At 40.9% G+C, this 27,159-nt stretch overlaps 1 protein-coding gene across 1 annotated transcript in view; it reads left to right on the plus strand.

Annotated features, from left to right (window-relative positions):
* The window catches only part of LOC140738144 (sodium channel protein 1 brain-like), a 138,336-nt gene that overhangs the window by 64,708 nt on the left and 46,469 nt on the right, over positions 1-27,159 (plus strand). Inside the window, exons 9-11 of the mRNA XM_073065287.1 lie at positions 540-911; positions 11,196-11,378; positions 16,438-16,554. Coding sequence (XP_072921388.1) covers positions 540-911; positions 11,196-11,378; positions 16,438-16,554 — 672 coding nt within the window. The remainder of the gene's footprint in view (positions 1-539; positions 912-11,195; positions 11,379-16,437; positions 16,555-27,159) is intronic.

A 27,159-nucleotide genomic window follows, 5' to 3' on the forward strand; every position in this document is an offset into this window, starting at 1 on the left:
ATTGCCAGAATAGGTGACAGTCCTTGCTTCCCTTGAGTTAGTCTTGTAATAACCAACCAGCCATGATCAAACAACAAAACTGTTTAAATATGAAAACAATGGCATCGTTGAAATACCTGACTGTGCAGCCCATCATCTGGGAGTATATTGGATGTCTAATGACTCCACTAAAACTGGAAGTATGTGGTCTTGAGGTGGGTTGAACTCAGATTAGAGATTCTTAGAATGTTTCTATTCCACTTGACCGAGACCATATCTTTTTGGGACTAAGGTTACTCCCAGCATTTCAGACTGTTAATCCTTTTTGTTACTATTCTCATAAAAGGTAATTGACTTGAAATGTTGACTCTTTTTCTCTCCTTCCATAGATTCTACATAACCTGCTGAGCACTATTATTATTTTCAAATTTTGTCTCACTCCTAAATTCCATGAATACAGAGTATGTTGCATCCTATTGCATTGAATAGACATTTAAGAATTAGTATTTAAGGGTTTGCAATCAGACAAAAATGTCTGACGCTTTTTTTTCTCATAAAAGCTGGAGACTTTGGAAGAAATGCAGCAAGAAATGGAAAGTGAACAGGTATCTCCATCTGTGAACATGAATAGTCTAGAAAAAGAAAAACAAATCAATGATAAGCGTGTCTGTGAAGATAATAAAGCAGCAGATCAAAAACAGGCATCCTCTGTGGAAGAAGCTGAGGACGAGGAACCCAAAGCAGAGACTAAGATAATGCAACCCTGCTTGCCAGCCATTTGCAATGAGAAGTGCAATTGTTGCAATATAATTAGGAGTACATTCTTGGCAGAAATCTTTCTGGAAGTGAGGACATTGATGTTCAAAGTGGTGAATAATCGAGTATTTGATGGAAGTGTATTATTTGTCATACTTTTGAGTACGATGACCCTGGTAAGTACTAACATATTTAAAGAAAATTCTATTATGGTGCTCATCTTTAACATCCACCAACAAAGATCACAGATCTGATGTAGCTTTCTGTTTGTATTTTCTGCCAACCTATTGTGCTTTCATCTGTCATCTAATCACATGCTTACTCATGTCTTAACTGCAAACATCCATCTAATCTTAAAATGCAAAAGAAATCGGAATAGTAAGCCTTAACTGATACCCAGAAATCTTAGACCTTGCTTAATTTTAATTCAGGTAATAAGGTAATAATCAGATCTTGTTCTTTTGAAAACAACAGGAAGAACTGTAACAATTTACCATTTTTATTGTTATGTATTGCAATGTACTCTTGCAGCAGAACAACAAATTTCATGACATATGCCAGTGATGTTAAACCTGATTCTGAAAGACAAGTCATTTACTCACAGATTATTCTTGATGTGTTGATGACTCACTGTTCTACCTTGGTGTTTCATTGGTAACTGTGGAGCTCAAATGAAACTGCACAATATGAAGTATAAGGGTATTTGCTGTTGAGTGCAGAGTTTACCAATCATGGCTGAAGCAATCATAATTTCAACAGAATCATTCCCTGTGCGCCTAGGCTAAGAAGGGGCTGATGCACCATCAATAACTCTCGGAGACGTGAGGCGAGAGATGGGCTTTTATTATCTGGAAGAAAGTACTGTCAGCAGCAAGAGCCCATCACACAACATCCTGGAGACTGAGGGAGGAGCAGTGCCTCCAATTACCTTTATACAGGGGTCTGTGGGAGGAGCCACAGGAGCAGTCAGCGGGGGGGGGGGGCGTGTCCAGACAGGTATATGTAGTTCACCACATTCACCCCCCCCCTTTGTTTTAAAAGAGAGTCCCCATGGGGCGAAGTTTCTTACAAGTATATTTACAGGTTAAGTCTATCAGGTGGTCGAGTCTGTCGCTGCGATCTACGTAGCACCGGCGGTGATTGCACCGGAGACGGTGGTTGTGCTGGTTCCGGCCTGACTTGAGGTGTAAGCCCATTAGGCGTCAGTGATCCCTCATGCGTGTGCGAGACGCCCGGTATGGGAGTGTCATGAGGAGTCTGTGTAGGGCTTGGTGTGCGCGGTGTCAGGTGGGTATACACCACGGTGGGTACAGGGTTCATAGTTACCATGGAGTGTTCGGGGTAGTGGTCTGCTGCTCCTGCGAGCGCCAGGTTGCGGACGGAGACCGTGTCCTCCCACCCATCAGGTAAGACCACGTAGGCATACTGGGGGTTCGCATGTAGTAGGTGACCCCTTTCGATCAGCGGAGAGTATTTATTGCTCCTTGCATGTTTCCGGAGCAGCACTGGCCCTGGGGATGTCAGCCAAGCTGGTAGGGTGGTCCCAGTGGCAGACTTCCTGGGAAAAGAAAAGAGGCGCTCATGAGGGGTGGCATTGGTAGAGGCACATAACAGGGAGCAGATGGAGTGGAGTGCCTTGGGGAGGACCTCCTGCCAGCGAGAGACCGGGAATGCCTTTGACTTAAGGGCTATAATTGTGGCCTTCCACACTGTGGCATTCTCCCTCTCCACCTGTCCATTTTCCCGAGGATTATAGCTCGTGGTCCTACTAGTAGCAATGCCCCTAGCCAGCAGGTACTGGCGCAGCTCGTCACTCATAAAGGAGGACCCTCTATCACTGTGGATATAGCAGGGATATCCGAACAGAGTGAAGAGCTGGCGCAGGGCTTTTATGACGGACGTGGCAGTGGTATCGGGGCAGGGGATGGCAAAGGGGAACCGCAAGTACTCGTCGATTATGTTGAGAAAGTAGATATTGCGGTCGGTGGAGGGAAGGGGGCCCTTAAAGTCGACACTCAGTCGCTCAAAGGGGCGGGTGGCCTTGATAAGTTGTGCCTTTTCAGGATGGTAGAAGTGCGGTTTACACTCAGCGCAGACTTGGCAGTCCCTGGTCATCGTCCTGATGTCCTCAAGGGAGTAAGGCAGGTTCCGGGCTTTCATGAAATGATAAAATCGGGTGACCCCCAGATGGCAAAGATGTGCATGGAGGGCATATAGCTGGTCAAGCTGTGCGCTGGCACACGCTCCCCGGGATAGGGCATCGGGGGCTCATTAAGCCTTCCAGACCGGTACAGGATATCATAGTTGTAGGTGGAGAGTTCTATTCCCCTCCGCAAAATCTTATCATTTTTGATTTTGCCCCGCTGTTGGTTGCTAAACATGAACACAACTGAGCGCTGGTCGGTCAGCAAGGTGAACCTTTTGCCGGCGAGATAGTGCCTCCAGTGCCTAATAGCTTCCACTATGGCCTGGGCTTCTTTCTCCACCGCGGAGTGCCGAAGTTCAGGGCCTTGAAGGGTACGAGAGAAGAATGCTACTGGCCTGCCTGCCTGATTGAGGGTAGCAGCCAGCGCGAAGTCGGAGGCGTCACTCTCTACTTGGAAGGGAATGGTCTCGTCCACCGCATGCATCGTTGCTTTGGCAATGTCCCCCTTAATGCGGCTGAAGGCCGCGCGGGCCACAGCAGAGAGGGGAAATGCAGTGGACTTGACCAGGGGGCGGGCCTTGTCTGCGTAATGAGGGACCCATTGGGCGTAATAGGAAAAGAAGCCCAGACACCGTCTGAGGGCTCTGAGGGTGGTGGGAAGAGGGAGTTCTAACAGGGGGCGCATACGGTCGGGATCAGGGCCAATGACCCCATTCTCCACGACATACCCAAGGATAGCGAGTCGGGTGGTTCCAAACACACACTTGTCCCTGTTATAAGTAAGGTTCAGAGCTTTGGCCACTTGGAAAAATCGTTGGAGGTTGGTGTTGTGATCCTGCCAGTTGTGACCGCAGATGTTGATGTTATCCAGATATGGAAATGTGGCCTTCAGTTGGCACTGGTCCACCATCCAGTCCATTTCCCTCTGGAAGATGGAGACACCATTCGTGACACCGAAGGGGACGCGCAGGAAGCAATAGAGTCTGCTGTCCGCCTCGAAGGCGGTGTAGGGGCGGTCCTCCGGGCGGATGGGAAGCTGGTGATAAGCGGATTTCAGATCTATGGTCGAGTACACCTTGGACTGAGCTATCTGATTGACCATATCCGCGATGCGGGGTAGGGGGTACGCGTCAAGCTGCGTGAACCTATTGATGGTCTGGCTATAGTCCACGAACATCCTATTTTTCTGCTCGGTCTGAACAAAAACCACCTGGGCCCTCCAAGGACTTGTGCTTGGCTCAATGATCCCCTCCCTGAGCAGCCACTGCACCTCCTACTGAATGAAGGCCCTGTCCCCTGCGCTGTACCTCCTGCTTTTAATTGCCACAGGTTTACAGTCGGGGGTCAGGTTGGCGAACAGCGGTGGGGGAGGGATCTTGAGGGTGGAGAGGCTGCAAGTGGTGTCAGTAGTGCAGCTGTCGGCATGGTGTTGGGTGGGATGTGCGGGTCGGTGTGTGTGTGTGGTCAGTAGCGGTGTATATGACGAAGTCCCACAAAACTGAGGATTACTGACAGTGAGTGGTGGGAGGGGCCCATCATATGCCATTGGCACACTTTTTAGGTGGCTCTGGAAGTCCAGCCCCAATAGCACAGGCGCACACAGTTGAGGCATGACCAGTAGCGCAAAGTCCCGATATTCTGTGCCCTGCACCACCAATGTCGCTACACAACCCCCCCGGATGTCTGTGGAATGCGACCCAGAAGCCATGGTGACCCTCTGGCTTACCGGCTGTGTCACGAGTCCACAGCATTGCACCATGTCCGGGTGAATAAAACTCTCAGTGCTGCCCGTGTCAAACAGGCAGCTAGTCCTGTGCCCCTCCACCAGGATATCCATCATTGACCTTGCAAGCTGGTGTGGGGCGCTTTGGTCGAGGGTTACAGAGGCCAGAGTTGAATCGCCATATTGGTGCCCGGTAAGCACCCATGGGTTGGAGGTGTGGCGAGGTGGCGCCAACAAAGATGGCCGCCCCCATGTCTTGCATGAGGCGGGCAGGCAAGATGGCGGCGACCAAGATGGCAACCCCATGCCTCACACGCGGCGCTGCTCAACCCCGCTCGTGGTTTAGACTTACAGACCTTGGCGAAGTGGCCCTTCTTTCCGCAGCTGGAGCAGGTAGCTTCTCGGGCCGGGCAGCGTTTTCAGGGGGTGCTTTTCGAGTCCACGGAAGTAACACTGCACGGACTTGCGACTGGCAGCAGCCGTGGTCGATTGCAGGGAGGGTTGGGGGAGTTCACGGACTCATGAGTGGCAGCAGCCGAGGTGGACTCGCCGGCGGGTTGCGGGGTCTGCGGCGTCCACGGGGCCGGCGGGAGATCGCGCGGCTGGACAGCATCGTCATTATGCAGAGCAGCCTCCAGTGCGTCGGCCAGCTCAATCGCCGAGCGTAAGGTAAGATCGGCGTTTTCCAGCAGCCGCTGGCACACGTACAGTGACCTGATCCCCGTAACGAAGGCGTCTCTTACCAGGAGCTCCGCATGCTGTTCCGCCGTCAGTCCCCTGCAGTCGCAGGCCCACACGAGTGTCTGTAGGGCCCGGACAAACTCAGCGCTCGACTCTCCGGCCCGCTGCCGCTGCGTCGTTAAGCAATGTCTTGCATAGACGGTGTTCACCAGCCGCAGGTACTGTCTTTTGAGGGCGTCCAGTGCCCCTTGGTAGGTCGGCAGGTCCCTGATAAGGGAGTATACCTTTGGACTGACCTTGGAAAGGAGGATTTTGTGCATGATAGCAGGCTCAGTCACGGGAATCTCTGCCAGGTACGATTGGAAGCATGCAAGCCAGAGTTCAAAGGCAATAGCTGCTTCTGGGGCTTGAGGATCAATGTCCAATTTTTCCGGACGTAAAATACTTTCCATGTTTTAAACTTCCAGCTAATAAAATTGATGCACCATCAATAACTCTCGGAGACATGAGGCGAGAGATAGGCTTTTATTAGCTGGAAGAGAGAGCACTATTAGCAGCAAGAGCCCACCACACAACATCCTGGAGACTGAGGGAGGAGCAGTGCCTCCAATCGCCTTTATACAGGGGTCTGTGGGAGGAGCCACAGGAGCAGTCAGCGGGGGGGCGTGTCCAGACAGGTATATGTAGTTCACCACAGGGGCAAAAGTAATTAGTGCAGTTCTCACCAAACTCTCTCCAGTCATTCATGATGGAAAAAGTTTGTATGAGCTTAACATCAGGGCACAGGCTTGGTTTTATTTCCCCATTATCGAATAACTTTTCAATACTCACTGTGAAATAATTTCCATTTGTATATGATACCACAGTAAGTCCCTGATTTAGTGAATACTGGGAAACAAAATATCGAAAAAATAAATATTAAAAGAGAATGTACAGTATATATCAACAAAAAATAAATGTGGGAAAAGGGAAGAGAGTGATTATTAGGAAAATGGCTGAAGAATTTATTAGCAGTTTGAAATTCTTGTGGAGTGTTCCAGTGCAGACTAGCTGGATAGTTGAGCCTGTTTCTGTGCTATGGACTCCCCACCAGTATTTATAATACTGACTGACAGAATTATAACGAGATCTAACAAGAATATTCCAGGAATGAGAGGGTTACTGTATGAGGAACGTCTGGCAGCTCGTGGGCTGTATTCCCTGGAGTTCAGGAGAATGAGGGGGAATCTCATTGAAACATTCCGAATGTTAGAAGGCCTGAACAGATTAGTTATGACAAAGTTATTTCCCGTTATAGGGGATTCTAGGACAAGAGGGCACGATTTCAGGACTGAGGGATGTCCATTTAGAACTGAGATGCAGAGAAATTACTTTAGTCAGAGGGTGGTAAATCTGTGGAATTTGTTGCCATGAGTGGTGGTGGAGGCCAAGTCATTGGGTGTATTTAAACCAGAGATAGATAGGTCCTTGATTACCCAGGGCATCAAAGGGTATGGGGTGAAAGCAGCTGTGTGGGGATGACTGGATGAAGTGGGTCAGCCCATTTTGAATGGCAGAGCAGACTTGATGGGCTGAATGGCCCACTTTCTGCTCCTAAATCTTATGGTCTAATTGTGCAGGTTATCACTTGAAACTGACTTGTTCAGTACCAGAAAAGACACACCAAGCAGGTGAGTGAATAACTTGTTTTTCTTTGCTGTTTCTGACAATTATATGTCTTGCACAAGGATCAGCTACTACAAGATCCTTTTGCACGCTTATCCCTCATTGTGGAAAGGTTGAAGGTTCTCAGGTTGGTCATTGACTGAGTTTTTGGAATTGCAATGGACCCAGCCCTAGGGTTAGGTTTAAGTTACCGCTAGAGAAAACTGAGTCCACAAATGTTGGATAAGGACATCAGGTGGGTGAGGGTTGGAGATTCAAGAATGAAGCCATGATTTGAATCTGGTAGTGGTGGGACCAAAAGTGACTCATACATGGGACAAGTTTCTAACTTAACGATCACTTACTGGCAGCCAGTAATGCAAAATAAGTTCATTTACAGAATGAAGTCTTGTTTCTGCATCTGACACATGCAATCTGCAGGCATGGGAGCAGAATTGAACATTGCAAAAGTATAATTCAAACATTCCTTGACTGTTGCTGAATGCTACTGCACACGTCTGGAGATTTACATGCATCAATACCTCAAACACATGGAGGACCTGGAATTAATTTTTGCAGATGTTATTAAAGATGTAGTAAGTACCTGATCACATTCATAAGTAATTTTCAGATAAAATTTAATTCTGGAGCCCACAAAAACATTACCCCACATAATTGTATTTCCAGCCCAAGCTGTTTTTGTCGTTAGTTGGCTGAAGCACTGAAATACAATCAGGTGTACCTGGCTGTTTTCAAAATGCACATCAAAGCAACATTTTTCTACAAAGATTACAAACAGATTCTTCAAATTGCATTGTCCTTACAGGCATAACTATTCATACACATGTCTGTTGGCTTCTCGCAGGCAGTCTTGCCATTGTACTTGTATCTTTGAGGAAGACAAACAACATGCAGCTGCTTGGTATCTAACAGCTAATCACTGTTGCTAGTAAATGAACATAAGCAGCTTTTGAACAATACCCAGTTTGTGCTGGTATTTCTAAACTGGATTGCATCCTGAGCCAACTGTGGGTTGGCCTCTTTATCACAATATAGAGCAGCCAAACTGTACGGATTTTCACAAGAATGCAACAATACATTTCATGCTGGTGTCAATTCAAATTCACATTTGCCAAGACTGTAAATTAAATCCCCACTAAATCAGACTTAAGCCTGTTTTACACAGTTCCATTTATGTAAATCAAAGACTTAAATTAAAAGACGTTTCTGCTGCTTTCATGGCATTGGTCCTAATTGGTCCATTACATTGCGGCGAGATTTCCTTTCATAAATGTTAGTTTTAATCCTATTAAACCAGCTTTGAACATATTTCCAAAACCTCCACTATAACTTGAATTTCTAATCAAAGACTTTGTTATTGTTTGTGTTGTAATTTTCTACAATTTCTCCTTTCAAATTTGCAAAATTCATTTGTTAGAAAATACCTTGAGATATTGGTCCTAAATAGAATTCTTTATTTGTATTGTATTTCTCTCATTTTGTCTCTTTTATTCATATGTCTGCACCTTTTCTAAATTTTAAAATGCTAGCCAGTATACAACATGGATTTCAATGATGTGAGATTAATTGGCAAAATCTTTTTAAGGCATATAAAATATTTAAGTTTATTTTGGTAACAAGTTATTTGTAAAGCTAGAAGTATATAGATAAGGTAATTCTTTGTTCAAGATTTCCTTGTCTTTCTCTTTATCTTTACTAGCTGAATAATCTGCAGATTATAAATTAACTACTCCATTAACTCAGGACAATTCTCAGGACAATTCCCCCATTCCATAATCTCATGTTTCACTGAACTCTTTCTGTAACCAGTATATCCTTCTTAATGTAGAGAGACCCAAACTGCACACAATTTTTCAGGTAGAGTTCTCCACAGGGTTCTTTATAATTGCAACATTTTTGTACTTATATCCTTCTGAAATAATGGCTAACATCCTGTTTGCCTTCCTAATTGCTTGTTGTGCCAGACGGCCAGAGTATCCTTATACACTAAACATTAACTGTGCAGTGTTTAGTGTATAAGTATACTCTAGTCAGTCTGAAAACCAATATTTTTCTATTTCTCATTAATTTAAAAAATGCTCTGCATTAACTTCTTTTGTCAAAGTAGTAAACACTATATTCTGCATCTCCTTGCCCATTTACTTAACCTGCCCATATACCCCTTGGAACTTCTCTGCATTCTCCTCACAACTCACACTGCCATCCTACTTTGTACAATCAGCCTACTTAGTTGTATGCACAATAAGCATTGAGGGATAGTGGGCATATTCAAGGGGTCTAAATTTTTTTCAGTGAACAAAACGTCAAGTAAGATTAATAATTATCTCAAGGTCTTAGGCAAAGTAAGGGGGGAATAACAGACTCATAATATAATTTACCAATCCTCTTTAGCTACTGACATTGTGCTCAATAACCTAAAATCTACTTCTGTGTAACTGTTAATTAAAAAGGGAGAAAGCCATACTACATGAAGATATAGGGCAGTCAACTGAACATCAGTGGTTAGTAAATATTAAAAGAAAAATCTGACTAATCAGCATGTTAAGAGAAGGTTGTTTGTGACTGTCATTAAAATATTTTCAGAAGATAACAAGGATTGATATGGACAATACATGACATATTCCACATGGATAAGTCCCATATGGCACACCAACCGGACATGTAAGTCCATGTGATCCAAATTGAACCTAAAACTGGCTCTGTAGCAGGAAGAATAATGATCAGAAGCAGTGGTTTTCTGCAGCATGTGGTGCTAGGTCCCTTGATTTTCATGGTATACAATACATCTCAAAGATAATGGGGAAAAATTTATGTGCTCCAGTACAACATCAATGGTCTGGAAAATTGTGTAGTAATCTTTTATGAGACAGCAAGCATGCTATCACCTTACAATCAGCTGGTATTGGGCAAGCACTGAAGATCCCAGTAGGACAATGGGTTTCTCACACATCAAACATGCAACATTCTATTTCTGCTCAGTGTGAAATACAAACTTTGTATGTTAGTATGCCATCTAATAAAATGTACATCAGACAATTATAAATCATTAAAAACAAACAAGTACAGTACATCTGAATCATTTTAAACAATTTACATTAAAACTAACTTAATAAGTTCAAAACAAATCTGCTTGCCCCCTCCATCTCACAGCTGTTCATCTCCAGTGAAATAACTGGACGTGCTGTTTTTACAATAGGTTTAATCTGACACAGGTTTAGCAAACAGATTTTCCCAGTGGGTCTCATATATTGGAATGCAGTGGGCTATGTCCATCAAGATCAGAACATACGCATTTGCTGGCACTTATAGATGTAATTGTCAGTTTTGTAGTGTGATACATTTCTGATCACGTTGATTACTGTAATATTGGGCCATAGATTCTATTGGCTAGTGAGCCACCTGAAGTCACTGGCCCACCTGCTCATGGTGTTTCCTCCAGTGTGTTCATGAGCACAATCTTCTCTAGGAGGCTAGCTCCCAGTTGATTAGCCAGGCGCTGCAGAATGCAGAGTCTCTAAGCATGAATACAAAGTGTCTCCACCTTCAGAAACAAATTTCACGACACATGCCGGTGATAATAAACCTGATATTGGTGTCATTGACTGACAGATAGGTTGCATCCCCAATTCACCAGATGTCAAAGCTGTCATTTACATATTTTTAACATTTTCAAATATTCAAAAGCAGTCAGGAGCTATTTTTAACAAGCATTTTAAAGATTAGAACTATTAAAATATGCTTTAAATAATATATCAAAACATTTTAAACCAACTGAATTAAATTAGATTTAAAAAGTCAACCACATTGTCACAGCAGCCCTTCCTTCCCACTAATTTTCAGTTGGACCTTGATAATTTGCACCAGAACTAATCTGGCTTGGATTCAGCAGACAGATATCCTAGTCTGAGAAGGAAATCTGAGGAAGTCTGTGTTGCCCTGTTTAACTCCAGGTGGAGCCCACTGGCGCAGAGTAGGTGTTCAAGAGCCAGCAGTAAACTGGAGCATTTCACCCTGTGCTATCACACTTCCTGCCTATTAAGATTTGAGTAAATCTGCTATCTTTTAAATATTAACAATGCTTTTTATTCGATAGATGCTGCCAAATGTGCTGGGTATTACCAGTATTTTCCACTTTTATTTCAGATTTCTGGAAATTATTTGACTTTTGAATTCAAAAGTCCTAACTAAATTTGTATTATATTGGTAAAGTTAATATGTTTAAGAATATCTTCTTTATCCTTGTAGACATTAGATGACAAATATTTGCAAAAAGATGAAAAAGTCCAGCTGGCACTGAAGTATCTGGATTACTTTTACACCTTCTTTTTCAATTTTGAAATGATTGTTAAGGTACTGGGACTTGGCTTAACAGACTATTTTACAAATGTCTGGACATTACTGGATTTCTTTCTTGTAGTGGTAAGTTTTGTCTATTGGTTTTAGTGTTAATGCTCTTTCTGGAGTAATTTTTCATGTGTTAGTGTTGCTTTGATTACTTTACAAGTTGTTAGTAAAGAATAGGATTTTGATTCTGTTCTCAGGCTTGTAATAATTAGTGAACATCTGCACACCATTTTTCAATATGTAGCATGGTTGTTTATTCAGATGATATTAGTGTTCAAAGGACAATGTGTGTTTCTTAACAAATGTAAGATGTATGGAAACTGCCTGGAGAAACATCTTCTTATAAACACCTGATACACATCTGTGGGTTAGTCGTGTAGCTACAGCAGTGAATTATCTCATTACATACAGATGTCTTATTCAAAGTAAACAGAATTGTAAACACCAGACAAATTATTTTGATGGGAAACATACTTTATTAAAATGCTTTTGTCACTTAATTTAGCTATAATAGTTATATTGTGGCAACTGGAGTTTTGCCTTTTTTTAAAAAATATATATGTATTACTTCCAGATTAAAGGGAGCTCCTGTGACCTAGAAACTAAATAATGTAACTTGTTCACTGATTTCACCTCTGTCCCTGAAGAGGACTGTTATCTCTGATTTGCACCACTCTCCTCTCTTCACCATACCAAATAACATCGAATATTTATTGTGCTGGAATCACAGCAGTGAAGTCCAAGACCATGCACTTCATGTCAGCGAGCGAAATTGCATCAGTTCAATCTGTCCTAATTTCCACCAAAAACATTCTATCTTATATATCATACAATTTGTTTAAGTTTATCACATAGTGTCCCCAGAAGCATAAAATCTTTTGGTGGCGATATGATTGGAACTAAGTCCTTCAGTATTTTTTACTTAAAGAGAGGAGGGTAACTTAGCAGAACTTCCCAAACTTACTGGGTTCTTAGGACTTCTGGAAAAATGCACATATGTCATCATTAGGTGAGGACATATTCAAATTCAGAAAGGATATCTAGGCTCATATCTGGACACTACTAGGCACACATACGATGAGTAGTCATCTGTGATTTTAAAAGGATCTTTATTATCTTAACCCAATAGTGGATAAAAAACATTTACTTATCCATTGTATTACTGGTGTGGTGTCTGAAAAACTGAGATCGGTTCAATACGATACTGATCTGTCAGTCTATTGTTTTCAATGTTGCAAGTTACTTCTTGTGATCATGCTACATATGGTTATGCTATTGTTAGAATAAGATTTCACTGTGAGGAGCACATCCATTCAATTATAAGATACAACATGTCAACACAAAAATATCTAAATAACATTAGAGATCTGAAATCTTTTGGAAATTAAACTATTTTCTTTTCCTTTAATTCCCTCCCACACACAATACTCTAGTCCCCTGTGGAGAGAAATAATAGTCATCTATCAAGCGAAAGGACCATAGCTGATCTCTCTTCTCTTTTTGTCTTTTGCTCAAGTTTACACAGTTGCTGATATTTTGGATGTTCTCTGAATGAAAAATTTAAAAAAAAGATCTTCTAGAATCATAAAAAACCATAAGTCCACAGATAGAACATAGGAGTAATTAAAAGTACTTCTGAATTATAATACTATTAACAGCACCACCTCTAGTTACTCAGAGTTCTATGATGTATAAGAAAGAAGCATACTTAATTAGGGCACTGAAGACAAACAAGGAAATAATAGACAAGAGGAGGGCTTACACCAGTGGTAGATATGTTATCGGAGAATATTCTTAGGATAGGATTTACACACGTCTGGAGAAGTGTGGCGTTATTAGGGCGTGTCAGCTTATCTTTGTGTGGGGGAGGTCATGTCTTACAAACTTTGCTGAGTTTTCTGAGGAGATGAAGAAGATAATTCATAAGGATAGGGTGGTAGAATTTGTCTACATGGACTTTAATAAAGCATTTGACAAGGTTTTTTATGGTAAACTTATCCAAAAGATTAAGACACGTGGGATCTATGGAAACATGGTATATTGGATTCAAAATTGCCTTGCCTGTGGAACACGGAGGATAGCGGTGGAGTGGTGTCATTTTGACAGCAGGTCTGTGACCAGTGCTGTTACGCAAGGATCAGCAAGAACCTCTGCTGTTTGTGACATATACTGTAAAAATAACACAAAAATTAGAATGGCTGTGGTCAGTGAGGCAAGTTTTCAAATGATACAGTGGGAATAGATCAGTTGAAAATACAAGCCAAAAAATGGCAAGTGAAATTTGATCTGGACAACTATGAGGTGATACACTTGGGGAGGCAAAATGTAGGAGAAAAGTATGTAGTAAATGGTAGTACCCTTAGAAGCACTGATGTACAGAGGAATTTGGGATGCAAGTCTATAGCTCCCTGAAAGTGGCAACACAAGTGGATAGTGTGGTAAAGAGTGCAACATCTGTTGAAGCTTGGAGTAATATAATAACCTTATCTATTAACAACCAAAAAAGACCCACCATTATCAAAATAAACCAAGGCATTTTACAGACAACACAAAATCAGCAGACACTGGAAATCTGAGCAACACACACAAAATGATGGAGGAACTCAGCAGGCCAGGCAGCATCTAGGGAAAAAAGTACAGATGGTGTTTTTTCCATAGATGCTGCCTGGTCTGCTGAGTTCCTCCAGCATTTTGTGTGTGTTGCAAGGAATTTTACAAAGTGACTCTCTAAGCCCATGATGGTTTTGTCTAGCTTTAAATCTGCTCTTTAATTTACTGAATTAGATGAAAATAGAGTATCAAATCAGAGACAACCAAACAAATTATACCTTGACACACATTCTATACATGGATGATTTGAAATTATATGCTCCTTCATTAGTAAAGCTAGAGGAATTAATTCAAATAGTAGAACTATCATCGAAAGTTATAAACATGAACCATGGATGAGATAAATGCAGAACAGTAAACGTAAAGAAAGGTGCAATAGATTTAGTAGAATATAAAACAGAGCAGCAGGATACAATACAACCAATGAATTAATATGAAATATATAAGTGTCTGGGATATTAAAAAGCAAAGTAAATAGATCAAAGTGCAATAAGGGGAAAACTTTCGACAGAATTTCTTCAAGGCACAAGAAACTCTGCCAAACAGAGCTCAATAGTAAAAATATAACAAAGGCAATAAACGTTTTAACTCTACCCATATTAACACATTCTTTTGGCATAATAATTTGGTCCAAAACCAATCTGGAAAATTTACAAAGAAAAATAAGAACAGAAATGACAAATTTTAGAAAATGCTATGTACACTCAAACACGTTTAGATTAACAAAATCTGGACAAAAGGATATACTTCCATCAATGAAAGCAGGATTATGGAATAAACATGAGCACATGCAATTCAGATAAGAAGTACACGCCACTAAACTTAAATGAGAGCACAACCCAGAAAAATGAAGAAATGATCACTAATTTGAATGAGTGTGCTTGGCTATGCCCGTACCTCAAGTTTTACCAGCTGGAACTGAGAAAAAATTAAAATACAACAACAATAATAATAGTAATAAATAAGAACATGAGATGAAGAGTCCTTGAAAGTGAGTCCATGAGTTGTGATGGGTGATTGAAGTTGAGTGAAGTTATTCCCTCTGGTTCATGAGTCTGATGGCTGAGGGGTAATACCTGTTCCTGAACCTAGCAGTGTGGGTTCTGAGGCCTCTATACTTTCTTCCTGATGGAAACAGTAAGAAGAGAACATGTTCTGGATAGTGGGGGTCCTTGATGATGGATACTGCTTTCCTGCAACAGTGCTCTGGGTAAATGTGCTCGGTGGTGGGAATGGTTTTACCTGGTGATGGACTGGGCTGTACCCTTTACTTCTGTTCAAGGACATTGGTGTTTCCATACCAGGCCATGATGCAGCCAATCAATTGAACATCTTCAGAAGTTTGTTAAAGTTTTAGATGATATGCCGAATCTTCACAAACTTCTAAGAAAGTAGAGGCACTGACATGCCTTCTTCGAAATTATGTGCTGGAACCAAGATGGATGTCCTGAAATGATAACACCAAGAAATTTGAAGTTGCTGACCCATTCCACCTCCAATCCCCCATTGAGGATTGGCTCATAGACCTTTATCTTGTCCTCCTGAAGTCCTTGACCTTGCTGGCATTGAGTGACTGGTTGTGAGAGTGGGAGATGGCACCACTCAACTAGATCTTCTATCTCCCTCCTATATGCTGATTGATCTGTACCTTTGATTCAGCCAACAGTGACGTCATCAGTCAACAGGCTAAAATATGGCTTTGTATCTGTGCTTAGCCTCATGGTCATAAGTATAAAGCGAGTAGACTAAGCACACAGCCATGTGGTTCTCCTTTGCTGATGGCGATTCTGGAGGAAGTGTTTTTGCCAGTCTTAACAAAATGGGGTCTGCAAGTGAGCAAATTGAGAATCCATTTGTACAAGGAGGTAGTGAGGCCTAGATTATGAAACTTATTGATTAGTTTTGAGGAGATGATATTATTGAATGCCAAGCAGTAATCAATGAAAAGCATTCTGATGTACATATGCATCTTTGCTGTCCAGATGTTCCAGGGTTGAGTGAAGAGCCAATGAAATGGCACCTGCTGTTGATCTGTTATGGTGGTAAGAAAATTAGAGTGGATCTCAGGCGCTTCTCAGGTAGCAGTCAATAAGTTTTATCACCAGCCTCTCAAAGCACTTCATCACAGTGGATGTAAGTGTTATTCAGCACTAGTCATTGAGGCAGGTTACCACATTCTTCTTAGGCACCAGTATAACTGAAGCCTGCTTTAAGCAGGTGGGTACCTCAGACTGCTGAAGCAAGTGGTTAAAGTTATCGGTGAACATTCCAGCCAGTTGATCAGCACAGGTCTTCAGTGCTTGGCCAGGTACTCTGTCTGAGCTAGAGATCGATATTGGACTTCATTGCTCTGATCCTTTTACTTTCTGCATGAAACATTCGAATTGCACCCAAAGAAATTCCAAAACTTTAAAAATGACAACTAATTTACAAAATAACAGTTGATTTTGTTTTAATGTACTGACTTTATGTAATCATATGAGACCATGTAAGTAGTCAACTATATTTTCAATGTTTTTTCTTTTCCTTGCAGATTGGGTGGCTCAGTATGCTGGGCAGCAGCATTCAGGCCTTCAAATCCCTGCGATCCCTGAGAACATTGCGTGCTTTGAGGCCCTTGCGAGCCATTTCTCGTTGGGAAGGAATGAGGGTTGGTAGTGCTTATTTTTATAATGTGTGCAAATTTTCAGTAATTTTACATCAAAGCTAAAGTTATAAACCTCTGGCAGGCATAATAATGTAAACACACTGAGGCCAAACTTCCTTTGAGGTGATAGATCAAATCAGGCATGATCATATTGACTGTCTGTTTCGCACAAGCCTGACATTCAGTTCCTCTGAAATTGAGTTACTACCCTGAAGAATTGACACGGATAATACCATAAAATTGTTGTAGTATCTGTCTGTTTTTTCTGTGATGTATGCATTTCCTTACCAATTAAGATCAGGATCCTGTATATAATCTCCACATATGTAGTTAAAGGGCTCTGCGTGAAAAATCCTCTTTGACTCTTTCAATTATCTAGTTATCTTTTCATCAGTGTGCATAGATCCAGCTACCTGTGTGAAAAATATTACCTGTAGATGTAACCTTTAATCTGAAGTGTCATTTTCATGCTTTGCACCATTCACACCATGATTATCCCAACAAGTATCCCTCTCTTCCAATGATTAAGCATGTTTTTTTCCTGTGCACTACTCTGGCAAGCCAATGACTTCTAGCACCATGATTTTCCTGCAGTTATTAACGTTCATATCTGGAAATTTATCATTAGAAATGCATCAGAATAGAAACTTTAGCCAAGTATACCAGGCAATAATACAACCCAAAATTACAGGAACCAACTCACTTAAATAAAATTAGGAGCACGTATGCCACATACAGAACATCTGAGGGCACTGGAATTTCAGTAAAGAAATTAAGACTGCTGTTATGAAGAGAAATAATATGATTTAGTTCTTCGACTGTACTTTATGACAGCATACATTGTTTTAAACTTTGTATTATACTATGGGTAGTGAATATCTGAAATAAAATTAGGAAATGGAGAATGGATCAGGTATCATCTGGAAGATCATTGACATTAATTATTGGGTGCTACTCTCTCCAAATATGCAGCCTCGCCTTGCTGTTAATGGTCAGGATTAATGGTCAGTTACTTAAGAGTGTGGATGAACAGAGGGACCTTGGGGTTCAAATTCATACATCCCTCAAGGTTGCTGCACAGTTGGATAGGGTAGTTAAGAAGGCCTATGGGATGCTAGGCTTCATTAACAGAGGGATTGAGTTCAAGAGTAGAGAGGTCATGTTGCAACTCTACAAATCTCTGGTGAGACCGCACTTAGAGTATTGTGTTCAATTCTGGTCACCTCATTATAGGAAGGATGTGGAAGCTATGGAGAGGGTGCAGGGGAGATTTACCAGGATGTCGCCTGGTTTGGACAACAAGACATATGAAGCAAGGTTAGCAGAGCTGGGACTTTTCTCTTTGGAGCGTAGAAGAATGAAAGGGGACTTGATAGAGGTCTACAAGATTATGAGAGGCCTAGATAGAGTGGATAGTCAGTACCTGTTTCCCAGGGCACCAATAGCAAACACCAGAGGGCATATGTACAAAATTAAGGGAGGGAAGTTTAGGAGAGACATCAGGGGTAAGTTTTTTTACACAGAGGGTTGTGAGTGCCTGGAATGGCTTGCCAGGAATGGTGGTGAAGGCTAAAACATTAGGGGTATTTAAGAGCTTCTTGGACAGGCACCTGATGAAAGAAGAATAGAGGTTTATGGGGTAGTGTGGGTTTAGTATTTTTTTAAGGATTATATGGGTTGCCACAACATGGAGGGCTGAAGGGCCTGTACTGTGCTGTAATGTTCTATGGTTCTGTGGTTCATCTACTACATATTGTTCTTTCACTAAGGTAGGTGCATTGAATCTTCTACACTTAACAAGAAATCTTCACCACAAATTCGGGGTTTCCTACATATCTTATGTTTATAAATATTCCAAAAGATTTTTATATCTTTAAAAGATTGGAGAAAAAATTTGACTATCAATAGATATCCAATAATGATAAACTTATCACATCAACTTATGTAATTTCCTGATTGAGAGGCCTCCATCAGTCAGAGGTGACCATGGATATTGTGTCCTAACAGTCTAGATACACAAGCTTGGCCAGTATGATATGGAGAACAACATGTAATTTCCTGATTAATCATTGGTAAAAAGTGTCATCTCATAGACTATGTGAGCAAAGCCAATGACTTTTATTTCAATTAAGGCTTTGAAGAAAACATTTAAATACCATGCTTGTTACCCTAATTCTACTGATGTAATCAAAAGTGGCTTTTCAATAACGGCGCAGTCCTGTCATTTTGCCAATCCCTTCCTTTGCTTTTTCATTAACATTGGATTGACTTGGATTGATGTTATTCATGATTTTCCTACCTTCTTGTAATAAAGCCAGCTGTGCACCATTCTGACTGAAGAGCTGAAATGAGTGATTTGGGTGAAGAGAAGAGTTTGTCTTTTTGTTATTGGTAACAAAATCATAAATGCATTCTTTATACATGTGTTTATAATTACACCAACAATAGCAAAATCTTCTTCCCATATGTGGAGAATTGTGGTCAAATGTTAGCATTCTATCATTCCGCAGCTCAGAGTAATGGTGCTCAAAACACTTTCTGCAACCACAATGGCCCTCACTTTTACAAATGTTTTTCCTTTTGTTTGACCACAGATTGATGTTGACTCATGTTCAGTGAACACTCAGTGCAGCAGATGAATCTACTGAGGTTTATGATCTGTTTGTGCAGATGGATTTAGATTAAAAATAACAGCATGCTCATTTCTTAGTCAGAAAGTTCAGCTTCAAAGCCATACACAAAAACCATGTCCGGGGAATGCCTCACAACCTGAGTCAGAAGGTGCTGTATGGCTAGCCTTTCTGATGAACATCAAAGAATGCTTAACAAGAAATCTGGTATTCTAAATACCTTAATATTACAACAATACCAGCCCATTTTAAGTTAGCAGAAAATTTGAACATGGTATCCATTCAGGGAAGAGCAGATAATTTCATCTAGACATCAATACTTAATCCTCAGCCAACATCACTAAAATAAATGTTCTAGTGACTATCACATGGCTCCTTGTAGTACCATGCCCATACTGAGCATTGAATTATTTCCTGCAAAGCCACTTCAAATTAGATAACTGGCTTAAGGATATTCTGTGGTCAGGAAATGCCTTTATGAAAACAAGTATCTATTTCCACTTTTCTTTTTATATCAACATATCCCAAAGCACTGAAGCGTCAACTCTTTATTTCTTTCGATAGTTGCTGCCAGGTCTGATGACTTCCTCCAGCATTTTTGTGTATTACTCTGAATTTCTAGCATCTGCAGAATCTGTTGAATTTATAACCTGAAATGAATTGTCTTTATACATGAAATTTTGCTGTTAAATATTTGCATTGACATAGGCTTGTAAATCCAACCAGCTATAAATTCACTCACTCTGGTTTCCTTTCTCTTTATTACAATCTATAACTTTTACTGTTGAACTATCCCTTTTACTGCTGAACTATCCAATCCAGGCATCACTGCTTCCAGTGGACCATTTCTCGAGATAGACCTCATATATATATTCCCCCACATTTATCATGCACTTGTTGCTTCAGCGTAATTGTCTTTATAATTGTGAATATATTACAATATACATGCAGTGGCCATTTTATTAGGTACATCTGTACACCTGCTTGTTAATGCAATTATCTAATCAGCCAATCATCTGGCAGCAACTCAATGCATAAAAGCATGCAGACATGGTCAAGAGTTTCAGGTGTTGTTCACATCAAACATCAGAATGGAGAAGAAATGTGATCTAAGTGGCTTTGACCATGGAATGATTGTTGGTGCCTGATGGGGTGGTTTGAGTATCTTAAAAACTGCATATCTCCTGGGATTTTCACACACAACAGTCTCTAGAGTTTACAGAGAATGGTATAAGAAACAGAAAACATCCAGTGATTAGCAGCTTAGTGGGTGAAAATGTCTTGTTAATGAGAAAGGGGAAATGGCCAAGCAACACACAGAAAATGCTGGAGGAACTCAGCAGGCCAGGCAGCATCTCTGGCAAAGAGTAAACAGTTGATATTTTGGGCCGAGACCCTTCATCAGGAGTCTGAGTCCTCTTTTCCATAGATGCTGCCTAGCCTGCAGAGTTCCTCCAGCATTTTGTGTGTGTTGCATGAATTTCCAACATCTACAGATTTTCTCATGTTTGAGGAGAATGGCCAGACTGGTTTAAGCTGACAGGAAAGAGGCAGTAGCTCAAGTTAGCACACATTACAACAGTGGAGTGCAGAAGGGTATCTCCGAATGCACAACACATCAACCCTTGAAATGGATGGGCTACAGCAGCAGAAGACCACAAACATACATCAGTGGCCACTTTATTAGGTACAGGAGATACCTAATAAAGTAGCCACTGAGCGTATATTCTTCACCCACTATTTTCTTAGACTTTCTCTTGTACACATTAAACTGTTCAAATAAGACTTAACACCTGCCAATAACTCTCAGAGGTAACAATAATAGTAACAATTAAGCACTGTATTTTGTACATTATTGGATGCCAAAAATTCATTTTGACACTTCCTGTTAGTTATTTTCTTAAGGTTGTCCATCTTTGTTCCTCTGTATTCTCACTCCCACAAGGACCTCTTATGTTTCCTGCTGTCCTGTTTGAAGTCACAAAATTATCTCCTCTGATTTTCTTTTTCTGGATCATCTCCAACTTTTTCAACTTCAATGTCATGACTTTTTAAATCCAACTTGCTGTAAACTGGTTGTAGACCATCAGGCTGAGATTAGTAAAGACAGACCAATCTGATATCCTTCCTTGGATTTTCAACGGTTTTGAACTACTTTCTCATGGTAATGAAGTTCTCTATGAAAACTTCCAACTCAATTAATGCTTGAATAAGGCAATAAAGCACTTTATTTTAATGAACTTATCTTGGTCTGATTACAGGCAAGAGCAGGAATTAATGCTGATCCCTAACCGCCTCTAAGAAGGCACTAGTGTTCTGGTTTCTCAAGTAACTCTAGTCATTATGGTTAAGGTATTCCCATACTACTACTGGGTAGAGACTTCCAGGACTAGGGCCTAGCAACAATTAAGGAAAGTGATATACATCCAAATCAGGAAAATGTGTAATTTGAAGGGGGACATGCAGATGATGATATTCCCATGCAATCCAGTGCCTTGATACTAGTATTAGAGGTAAAAGGATGGGGAGGTACAGCTGAAATGCCTAGGAGAGTAATTACAGTGTATTTGCAACTACAGCCACAATGTGCCTTTGATGGAAGAAGTTAATAGTTGGCTTGGTGGATGAAGTACAACTCAAACAGTAGTTTATGTGGGGTGGTGTTAAGCTTAAAGCTATAGGTAGGGTAGACCCAAAGTCTTTTATCCAAATTGGAAATGTCAAATACTAGCACACAAGCCTTTAAGAAGAGAAAAGTAAAGTTTACAGGAAATGTGCAATGCCCGTTCTTTACACTGAGAATAGTAGGTCCCTGGAATGGGCTGCCCAGTGTAGTGGTGGAAGCAGGTACAGTGGATACGTTTAAGAGACTTTTGGAAAGGTGCATAGATATGTGGGCAATGGGAGGGATATGGATCATTTACAAACAGAAAAGATTTAGTTTAATTTGGCACAAACATTGTGGGCTGAAGGGTTGGTTCCTGTGCTGTATGTTATATCTTACGTTCTTCAATGTTATTGGATCTGCAGTCACTGAGGCAAATGGCAAGTGTTTCCTCATACACCTGATTTATACCTTGTAGAGATTTGGAGTCAGGAGAGGAGACCCAGGCTGCAAGGTACCCAGCCACTGATCCATTCCTGTAAATACAATTCAGCAGAGTTTCTTCTCAATAGTCACCATAGATGCTAATGGTATTGACATTGAATGTGAAGAATAGGTGATTGGACGTGGTCATTGACAGAACTTCTATTGGACAAATATTTCTTTGGTTTATCAGCCCATTCTAGAATGTTGTCTAGGACTTGCTGCATGCAACTAGGGGCTGCTTCATTTGCTAAGGAGTTGCAAATTCAATTTGATATTGTGCACTTATCAGCAAACATTACCAATTCCCACCCTTACAAGAGAATAAAAGCCATTGAGAACAGTTAAAATGGTGTCCTGGGTTTGGGATGATTTGCCTCTAACAATTACAACCTCCATAACTTTCCTTTTGGCAGATTATGAGTTCAGCCATTTAGGTATTTTCCCTGATATTAATTGACCAAAGTTTCTTGTTTCCATTCCTGACAAAATGCTGCTTTCATGTTAAGCGGGGTCACTCTCATCTCAACTCTGGAATTGAGATTTCCAATCATTTTTGTACCAAGGCTGTGATCAGGTTTGCAACTGAATGCCACCCAGAAAATACGCATTAGTCATCAGTGCTCAGGGTTATTGGTGCCTACTGCAATTTGGAACCTGTATTAACAACACCTTGCTTCACTCTGCTGCTGACTGAGAGTAGGCTGAATAGGTGGCAATTAATGAGCTTGGTAAAAGGTACAGTTGGTTCTACAGTGCAGGTCTTTAACACTACAGCAGGTGTGTGCAATAACCTTTGCTGTAATGAGTGTTGATATCTTGATAACACATGCTATGAATCAAAGAAGGTTGAAAACTGGCTTCTGAGATGGGGATCTCAGGAAAAAGCTGAGAAAGATCTACCAAATGTTATTGAACAAATCTCCCCCACATTAAACAATACCGAAAGTAACAAGCATAAGATGCTATTGGAACTCAGGCAGCATCTCTAAGGAAAGGCAAGATGCTTGTAGATATTCTTGGTATTCACATTGATTGTACGTTCTTATAATGGCCTAGTCAAAATACTTTAATTAAGTATTTTAATTGCAAGATATTTTAATGTCTTATATGATGCCTCTGACACAGGCAGCTCATAATGGACAGACATCCACTGGCTCCAAACACAGACTATCTCCCTTGAATCATTATCCTGGTCTAATTCTCTGAATGAGCTTGTTTCTTTGCTCTGCAGTTCTTTTCTTCCATTTCTTGGTACAGATTCTTGAACCACAGGATGCTTCATAGCCAACAACTTCTGCCCGAAGTTTAGTTGAACATTGTTTCAGTTGTTGAGCCATGCTACTTACTCCACAGTAGATCGTTATTCTGATACTCCTTCAGCCAGCAGCATCCGAAACTCAACACCAATGTAGTTTTTACTGGCTCTTTACTGTTGCTACTTGCATAATAAAATACGAAGTCAGAGCTATCAATGGCACAGCTCCAACAACCTAGGTTCAATCCTGACCTCCAGCGCTGTCTGCATGGATGAACTTCCCCTGGGTACTCTAATTTCCTCCCACAGCACAAAGACATGTGAGTTAGTAGGTCAATCGGCCACTGCGAATTGTTCCTATTGTGTAGGTGAGAGGTGGATTTGATGAGTGTCTGCAGAATAAAATGGGTCAAGGTAAGTTTAATGTACTGGGTGTATGATGGTCAAGACAGACTTGGTGGGCTTATGACTCACTTTCAACAAAAAGAAGTTCTCATATAATCTTGTTTCAAAGTCAGACTAGAAGGTTCACTTACATTTATATGCACTACACTTTGTGCAGTAACTGGAATACTTTAACATAGCTGACCTTGGGTGTGTGTCCTGTAATAACTTCCAAAATCTGAGAGTTCAACACATGCTTAAACGACAATGCACATTAGGCTTGAAGATTAATAAATTCTTGCTCATAAGCACATAAGAAACAACTTATAATCAAAGGAAGAGAACTGGATGTTACAAAAATTAATATGAAGAAAGCTCATCATCTCTAAGGTTCAAGGCTTAAACTCTGCTCTGGGAATAGGCATTAAGGAATATACAAAATCCAGATGTTGTTGTAGCAAATGTTCTGCCAATGTAATTCTTAGGAAAATGATTTTAAAAATCTAATTTACAAGAAAATACATCTAGCTCGGGGACATGAAGTAATTTTCTTTGTTGGCTTTATAACACTACTCTGAGCTGACATCTGATTTGTACATGCTTGGCTCTGAAGGAGATAAGCATGGGTTTATAGCACTCTTGTGGATTCTTAAGAATGAAAGTTAAATTATTTCCACTCTCACTTTATCACATTGCATTGGTGACATCATTAGCCTCAAAATATGGGATTAATCAGGAAAAAAGTATTTTGAAGTACAGTTGAAAATTTGCTTTGTTTGTTCCACATGAAAGGTTGCAACAAATCAATTTTAGAGCAAACAGTGGGAAAAGTATTTCCTCCAAATACTTTATTAGGCATCAGTCAGTCCACACTTGGAATAGTGTGAGCAAATTTGGACATTATCCAGAAACGTATGAGCTGGCATTGGAGAGCATCCAGAGGATGTTGTTGAGAATGATTCCAGGAATGAAATAGTTAATGAATGAGGAGTGCTTGATGGCTCTGGGCTTGAACACACTAGAGTTTAGAAGAATGAGCTTCAGTGGCTGAGATGGTAGAGGTGGCATATAACTATTGCGCAGGTGCTTCACCAGTCTCAGCTTTATGTGAGAGTGGTAGAGAGAAAGCCGCTGTTGTAAAAACCTCACATGAGTTCTCAGCTAGAGTTTGCCAGAAGGCATGTGGGAGACTCGGAAGTCAGCTGGAAGAAGGTTCTATGGTCTGATGAAACCAAAACTGAGCTTCTTGGCCATCGGACTAAACACTATTTGGCGTAAGCCAAACACCGCACATCAAAAACAAATTATCCCTACCATGAAGCATAGTGGTGACTGCATAATGCTGTGGGGATGCTTCACAGCAGCAGGCCCTAGAAGGCTTGTGATAGTAGAGGGTAAAATGAAAGCAGCAGAATACAGGAAATTCTAGAGGAAAACCTGATGCAATCTGCAAGATAACTGTGACTTAGGAGAAGATTTGTTTTCCAACAAGACAATGACCACAAGCACAAAGCCAAAGCTACACAGGAACAGCTTAAAAACAATGAAGTTAATGTCTTGAAGTGGCCAAGTCAGAGATCAGATCTCAATTCAATTAAGAATTAGTGGCTGGACTTGAAAAGGGGTGTTTGCTCATGATCCCCATGTAATCTGACAGAGCTTGAGCAGTTTTGTAAAGAAGAATGGGGAGAATTGCACATGTCCAGATGTGCAAAGCTGATAGAGTCCTATCCACACAGACTCAAAGCTGTAATTGCTGACAAAGCTGTGTCTACTATTTACTGACTTGAAGGGGTGAATACTTATGCAATCAATTATTTTCTGTTTTATATTTCTAATTAATTTAGATCAGTTTGTAGAGAACTGTTTTCACTTTGACACAGAAGAGTTTTTTCCTGTTGACCAGTGTCAAAAAGCCAAATTAAATTCTCTAGACTCAATGTTGTAAGACAATAAAACATGAAAACTTCCAAGAGGGATGAATACTTTTTATAGGCACTGTAAGTAAAATAAAGAACAGTCAGGATAGATTGCCAGTGTCTATTTCCCATGATAGGGATTTCTACAACCAGGGAACATAGTTCTAAAGCAAGATAATGGATGTTAAAGGGGAGCTGAGGGCTAACCATTCATACTGTTACAAGAATCAGGGAGGCGCAGAGAGAGAACCTGTAATTACCGATAAGTACCTTTATTTTCTCAAGCAAAAAACATGTGAACTTACACAACCAATAGCTGTGTGCACACCATCTAAGTTTTCCTGACTTTCCATGAACAGTCAAAGGACAGAAAGGATATTATCAATTAAAAAGGAGTTTCTGCTGCTGGCCACATCTTCCTCGTAGTCTCATTTGAATCTCCACATATCCGTGGGGCACTCCACTTCCCCAATTGTTAGTCTCCTACAGAGTTATCGCTACCAGAACACTTGAAGTGTCTGCTTTTTTATCCATTTCTTACCAATTAAAAAAGTGCATTCCGGTGTCGGAATGCTGTAGGCCAGGATTCTGACCTTTAATACGTTTTTATTTGCTCTGCTCCAGACCAGCATCCATTTATTGCCCTCTTCCCAGCAAATGATAATCAGTAATTTATGGTTCTTTGTTTGTTCTCAATCAGCCACATGCTTGAATCACACAGACAAACATTCACAAACGTGCATGTTATATCCAACCAAAGAACACCTCACAATTTGGAAATGATCCCTAGTTCAGCAGATTACCTGAGGCATCATTGTGTCTACTTTAAAACACTGGTCAAGATAAGTGACTGACTCACAAAATGGCGAACTCCATCTTCTTCATATAGTGGCATCCTCCATCTCCTCCCTCATGGCAAGAACAAAGGCAATTGGTCTGTCTGTTTCCACTGACCTTGATCCATTCAAGTTCACTGATTTTCAGATTGTAGTTCCTTCTGGCCAACATCTCCCTCCGCTTGATCCAGATATTTAACTTAAGATCACTATCCTTCTCTATTATATTGACTATTCATTGGACTTCTATGAACTCCCAGCAGCTGTGCAAAATCAGCGTTATATAAAGATAAAGGTACCATTTACTTACTGAATTCATACACTCTGTATACGGGCAATCATCTTCTCTGTATTGCAAAACCATCATCCTCTTCCTTTTACACAACTTCAGCCTTTCACCTTCTGAGTTGATACACATTAAACAATATCAGCATACATAAAATTGATATTACGGCAGTATACAATACTATCCTCACCCATGGATATATTTGAA

Source organism: Hemitrygon akajei, chromosome 13 (genome assembly GCF_048418815.1).
Source record: "Hemitrygon akajei chromosome 13, sHemAka1.3, whole genome shotgun sequence".
In the NCBI taxonomy this organism is placed as follows: domain Eukaryota; kingdom Metazoa; phylum Chordata; class Chondrichthyes; order Myliobatiformes; family Dasyatidae; genus Hemitrygon; species Hemitrygon akajei.